The sequence below is a fragment of the Sphaeramia orbicularis genome, chromosome 12 (assembly GCF_902148855.1).
Source record: "Sphaeramia orbicularis chromosome 12, fSphaOr1.1, whole genome shotgun sequence".
Lineage (NCBI taxonomy): Eukaryota > Metazoa > Chordata > Actinopteri > Kurtiformes > Apogonidae > Sphaeramia > Sphaeramia orbicularis.
The window spans coordinates 1,861,956-1,868,627 of NC_043968.1; the positions used below are offsets into that span (position 1 = coordinate 1,861,956).

Sequence of the window (6,672 nt, forward strand, 5' to 3'; positions counted from 1 at the left end):
TTGTCTTTATTTTCAAAGGTATACAGTCATTACAGTTAAATGTAAATAAATATCTGTAAAATGTATTACCATGTAAATAATTCTAAATGTGTTTTATTTTCACAATAAAAGAGTCACAACTGAAGTCCAAACATATTTTTAATTTTCTTCTATCTCTTGCAATTAATTCCAAAACAGAATTCAAGAAACAGGAGTGAAGTTTATTTCAAATGTTTTTGTCTTTAGAATTCAAGCATAAAACAATAAAAATGATGCTTTTATAAAACAAGGCATTTTCTGACGTATATGTAACATCTGAATTAACTCAATCAGCTGTTTGTTGTATCTTTATCTCTGTTTCAACTGTTAACATCACAGGTTACATATGATAAAACATTTCTAATGACAAGGGAAAACGTTGCTTCTGTTTTTGCTGAAAAGGAAACAGATTAATTAGATGATGGTGTTCCAAATAATTGTAGAAGGTGGACAGTCCAGTCCATTTGTGCTGGATCAGAGCTTCAACAGGGTCCACACAGACCCAGCAGGACCTTCTGATAGTGGCCTTTAGTGTCGTGCTGTAAAACACACAAAAACATGTGAGTGTGTACATGTGAAAACCAGGACTTGTGGGTAATAAGTGTTCAGATCAGAGCAGGTGTGTGACGGTACCCAGATGGCCTCCTGGACGGACATGTCGTACATGGCGTGGTACTCCTCAACGATCTTCTTCAGATCCACTTCAGACCGGCTCACCAAGACCCGGATCAGCGTATCCTCACATGTTCCACGACGCTGACACGACAATGAGCGTTATATTATTATTATCGTTATCGTTGTCATTGTTGTCGTTGTTGTCGTCACTGTCATCGCTGTTGTTGTCGTCGTTGTTGTCGTCATCATCGTCGTTGTTGTTGTCGTCATTGTTGTTGTTGCCGTTGTCGTCACTGTCGTTATCGTTGTTGTTGTCATCGTTGTTGTCATTGTCTTCGTTGTTGTCATTGTTGTCGTTATCGTTGCTGTCGTTATCATCATCGTTGTCATCGTTGTTGTTGTTATTGTTAATATACTTATTATTTATATATCATTGTTATGACTACTATTAGTATTATCACTTTATTATTAATATTACTATCCTGTGATTATTAAACTATATAAATAAAAATAAATAAATAAATAAATAAATAAATAAATAAATAAATATACATATATATATATATATATATATATATATATATATATATATATATATATATATGTGGTGCATTTTAGAATATTATAACATAATTACATATTACATATTTTATTATTACCACTTTATTGTTATTAATTTCTGCTAGTACTTTCTAATGTGCAATTGCCTGTTTTTCACTACTGTTTTTATATTTATTGTTATTACTATTTTCTTCTAGTATTTCTTTGTGCTGCTACTGGAACCTGAGGGATCAATAAAGTTCTATCTAATGTAATGTAATGTAATGTAATGTAATGTAATGTAATCTAATCTAATCTAATCTAATCTAATCTAATCTAATCTAATCTAATCATTTTAAAAGTCTGGTTTAAACCCGCTCTAAATGTTGTGTCATGAGAAAACTTTTGTTATGATGTGATGCTATATAAAATTCATTTGATTTATAATCTCATCAAATTTAATCAAATTTTATCTAAAACAAGTGGTTCCAGGCACAACAAACCCCATCCCTTGTATGTATTCTGTCTAATTTTGGCATCGATCCAGCTGATGTCATCATGTCTGTGTGTGTGCTGATGTCAGTATATCAGTGGCCTCTATATATGGATCAAGTCTGAGGTAAATTGAAACAAAACTGATGTTTTGTGAACATGTAAAATTTGGCCCATTATAAGTAAATGGGTGAAAAATTTAGTTTTTTAAATTCATAAAAAATTTTAACTTTGACCTGCTTTTCCCAAAATGTAATAAGATCTATTCTGGGTAACTGGAAATAACCTGGTATGAATTCAACCAATAGTAACAAACAAACAAACAAACAAACAAACAAACAAACAAACAAACAAACAAACAAACAAACAAACCCCTTGCCTCCCCTTCAGGGGGTGGGGTCATAAAAAACAAAAACACAAAAACAGTTTTGGAGATGATCATACTCACCTCCATGGCCTTATGGAGCTTCTCAGCAAAGAACGCCGGTGTGTTCCAGGAAACTTTAACTGAACATGAAAAACACAAAGGAGGTGAATAATGTGAAGCCACGCCCCCTTCTGATCCATCTGATAACAAAGCTGAACCCCGCCCACAGAGTCCTCACCAATGTCAATCAGACAGTCCTCGATGTCTCCGTTCAGCTCCATCTCCAAGGCTTTGGGTAGAGTCATGTCACTGACACAGGCGTACTTCTGGAAGGCTGAAAAAGAAAAAAAAGAAGAAGAAGAGGAAGAAGAATGAATGAATGAATTTATTTTGGTTTGTACATCAGTCATTGCACTTTGTGCATTAATTGTAATGAACATAAAAAACAAAAAAGGAATGGGCTCGAAGCAAAAGCTTACATTTTTTCCCTCTCCTTTCCACCTGATCCACTGCTTACATCAACTTAAATGTGTTCAGCATCGAGCATTCACACCATGAAAAAAATCAACAACAACAAAAACATATCTACCATCCAGTGGCGGCTGCTTGTCTTTCAGACAGGGGAAGCTCATTGTCGGCTTATATTAAAAAAAAAAAAAAAAAAAAAAGAATTAAGAAAATGCTCAGTGACCTTATCGTACCAAATAGGTGTCTTTCCCAGGGACTGGTGTCCTCTGAATGTCCAGCAGAGCTGGGCTGCTCAGACGGCCTTGGCCCAGTGTGTTGTGGGTGGAGGACTTCAGCCTTTTTAAACTACAGATGCTCCTTTCACTGCGACCTAGCCGACAGTTTGATTGATTTAACTATCTACAAAATGATATTAAACTCGAACAAGAAACACTGAAATTATGTTAAATTGAAACAAGGAAGTACAATGAGTGTGTTTTATTTACAGTGCAAGAAATGAACGAGTAATTTCGTAGTGGTTTCTCTGATTTCGCAGCAGAATGCGCGACGGTATTAAACTGAACTGTGTCAGTGAAGGAGCAGATCTGAAACTAGCTGTCAGTCAAACGGGATTCAGCCTTTCGACTGATCCTCCAATCAGCACATGGGATTCTGGTGTCCAGCCCGGCCGAGCTCCGCCCACAGCTCCATTCACCCCCAGAGACGCCCGGCGTCCGGGGGCGGGACAACATCGTGGCATTTATCCAATTACCGTCCAGTTTTGACGCAATGAAACAAACAGTTCCACTCAGTCCCATTGAAGCCCACAGACGCCTGCAGTCTACGGACAAATGCACTGAGCAGAGATGGAGGAGAAAACACAGACACAGGAATGGAGGAGAAGTGAACAACATCCAGTCTGCTGATTTGTGATAAAGCTGATTCTGAACGAACTCGTCTGTGAGATGAACGTGTTCTAACACATTTGTAGTCAATAAAATGTCAACACAACCGAACATATTTAACCATTTAATTTTCGTAATTTTAGGGGAAGCCGGGCTTCCCTTGCAGTCTGTGAGAAATTGCCACTGCTACCATCTCATTTCAATAATCCTTAATAATTTTAAACTTAAGACACTTTTTTTAACTTAATTCCAAGAAACAACGAATGGTATTTGGGACAATGCTATTTGTTGATTATCTTATTCGTTTTCTTGATTATTTTCTTCTTTTTGTTGATTATCTTTATAATTTTGTTGATTATTTTTGGTCATTTTTTGTTTTTTGGTCATTTTGTTGATTATCCTGTAAATTTTTTTCATTTTGTTGACTATTTTATTAGTTTTCTGGATTATTTTCTTCTTTTTGTTGATTGTCTTGTTCATTTTGGTGATTTTTTTTCCATTCATTTTTGCTTTGTGCTACTTTTGTGTTTGTTTTTTGGGCTCATGGCACATGTTCAGGTCAAAGGGAAGTCAAACTAAATAAATACAACCACTCTGTTTATAGAGGCTGTTTTCTTCCTGCTGTTCATACTTCACATATATCAGACTGGATGTAAATACAGAGACAAATGCCCATATGTGGACATTTGAACTTTCCTAAACCCACACACCTACCGTTGGCCTTTAGTTCACACTTGAACACTGGACTGTCGTTCAGTCGTCTGCTGCTGAAAACTGAACACACCACATTTTTCTTTGTCCTAAACTGAGCCTGTGATTCATCAGCTGTAATTTTTACACTCGTCACATAAAGAATGAAGAACGAATCTGAGTCCAGACTGAAACCTCACTCGTGTTTTCCTTTAACAGTTCATTTGTGATTAATTCAAATAAAATCCTAAAATATTCACTGTTTTAAAATTAAAAAAAAAAAGGACTGGACACATTATACTGATTAAAGACTAGTCTGGGTGTGTTCCCTAAATGAAGGCGGTTCTACCTGTTTTTCAGGTGTGTGTGTGTGTGTGTGTGAGGGTGTGTGTGTGTGTGTGTGAGGGTGTGTGTGTGTGTGTGTGTGTGTGAGGGTGTGTGTGTGTGTGTGTGTGTGAGGGTGTGTGTGTGTGTGTGTGTGTAAAGGTGTGTGTGTGTGTGTGTGTGTGTGTGTGTGTGAGGGTGTGTGTGTGTGTGTGTGTGAGGGTGTGTGTGTGTGTGTGTGTGTGTGAGGGTGTGTGTGTGAGGGTGTGTGTGTGTGTGTGTGTGTGTGAGGGTGTGTGTGTGTGTGTGTGAGGGTGTGTGTGTGTGTGTGTGTGTGTGAGGGTGTGTGTGTGTGTGTGTGTGTGAGGGTGTGTGTGTGTGTGTAAAGGTGTGTGTGTGTGTGTGTGTGAGGGTGTGTGTGTGTGTGTGTGTGAGGGTGTGTGTGTGTGTGTGTGTGTGTGAGGGTGTGTGTGTGTGTGTGTGTAAAGGTGTGTGTGTGTGTGTGTGTGTGTGTGTGTGAGGGTGTGTGTGCGTGTGTGTGTCTGTATGTGTGTGTGTGTGTGTGTGTGTGTAAAGGTGTGTGTGTGTGTGTGAGGGTGTGTGTGTGTGTCTGTGTGTGTGTGTGTGTGTGTGAGGGTGTGTGTGTGTGTGAGGGTGTGTGTGTGTGTGTCTGTGTGTGTGTGTGTGTAAAGGTGTGTGTGTGTGTGTGTGTGTGAGGGTGTGTGTGTGTGTGTGTGTAAAGGTGTATGTGTGTGTGTGTGTGTGTGAGGGTGTGTGTGTGTGTGTCTGTGTGTGTGTGTGTGTGTAAAGGTGTGTGTGTGTGTGTGTGTGTGTGTGTGTGTGTGAGTGTGTGTGTGTGTGTGTGTGTTGATAATCTGAACTGACTCTTGGACAGCTGTGGTCCACTGCGTGACGTCAGGATGTTGATGAAGTCCGACACATTCGACCCTTTGGAGTTTTCACCTGCTTCGAACAGAATCTGAAGAAACCAAACATACACAGTAATACCAGTAACAGTATCAGCCAACAGTAACAGTATCAGTAACAGTATCAGTATCAGTATTAGTAACAGTGTCAGTATTAGTAACAGTATCACTATTAGAAACAGTAACAGTATCAGTATTAGTTACAGTATCAGTAACAGTAACAGTATCAGTAACAGTATCAGTATCAGTAACAGTATCAGTAACAGTATCAGTAACAGTAACAGTATCTGTAACAGTATCAGTATCAGTATTAGTAACAGTGTCAGTATTAGTAACAGTATCACTATTAGAAACAGTAACAGTATCAGTATTAGTTACAGTATCAGTAACAGTAACAGTATCAATATCAGTATCAGTATTAGTTACAGTATCAGTAACAGTAACAGTATCAGTATTAGTAACAGTATCAGTATTAGTTACAGTATCAGTAACAGTAACAGTATCAGTATTAGTTACAGTATCAGTAACAGTAACAGTAACAGTATCAGTATCAGTAACAGTATCAGTATTAGTAACAGTATCAATATTAGTTACAGTATCAGTAACAGTAACAGTATCAGTAATAGTTACAGTATCAGTAACAGTAACAGTATCAGTAACAGTATCAATATTAGTTACAGTATCAGTATCAGTAACAGTAACAGTATCAGTATCAGTAACTCCCAACATCCCATCTGAGTCTCAGTCTCACTGCTAGTAGTTCCAATGTTGTTTTTGATTTTTGAGGCGTCATAAAATAATGAATTGAATTTTATTGAATTTATTGAATTGAATTTATTTGAACCAAATTGAATTCAATTAAACTGACTGAATGTAAATGCATTTAATTCAACTCAACTGCATTAATCTGAATTCAACCAATCTGAATTGAACTGAACTGAATTGAACTGAATGGTTGGTCTCCGTCCTTTAACCCTTTGGTGTCTGGTCATTTCTCAGTCTCACTGAACTAATTCTTCTGTTTTCATATTGAAGGGATCTGAGAGGAATCAGGGTTGGACTCTATAAGCTCCGCCCTGTGACTCCGCCCCCATCCGTGGCTTTTCCCCATACCTTGGCATCCTTCTGTGCCAGATCCATGTCCACCTGGGTGCTCTCGTCCTTGTCGGCCTTCAGCAGGGCCAGCAGCGCTGTGGTGAAGTCTCCACTGGTGTCATCTTTAATCACCTCCTCCAGCTCTTCGTCATACTCTGAGGAACACCACAGCAAACATGTCAACACGCAAGACATAAAAACATGTCAACACACAAGACATAAAAACATGTCAACACGCAAGACATAAAAACAT

At 38.1% G+C, this 6,672-nt stretch overlaps 1 protein-coding gene across 2 annotated transcripts in view; it reads right to left on the minus strand.

Annotated features, from left to right (window-relative positions):
- Window positions 1-120: 120 nt before the first annotated feature.
- LOC115429319 (annexin A1-like) overlaps window positions 121-6,672 on the minus strand; it is a 19,498-nt gene continuing 12,946 nt past the window's right edge. For both annotated transcript variants that reach the window (XM_030148653.1, XM_030148652.1), the window contains 6 exons: window positions 6,438-6,574; window positions 5,284-5,377; window positions 2,271-2,366; window positions 2,114-2,172; window positions 652-774; window positions 121-557 (listed from right to left, as the gene is read on the minus strand). In XM_030148653.1, the coding sequence (XP_030004513.1) occupies window positions 501-557; window positions 652-774; window positions 2,114-2,172; window positions 2,271-2,366; window positions 5,284-5,377; window positions 6,438-6,574 (566 nt within the window). In that variant the 3' untranslated portion in view covers window positions 121-500. The remainder of the gene's footprint in view (window positions 558-651; window positions 775-2,113; window positions 2,173-2,270; window positions 2,367-5,283; window positions 5,378-6,437; window positions 6,575-6,672) is intronic.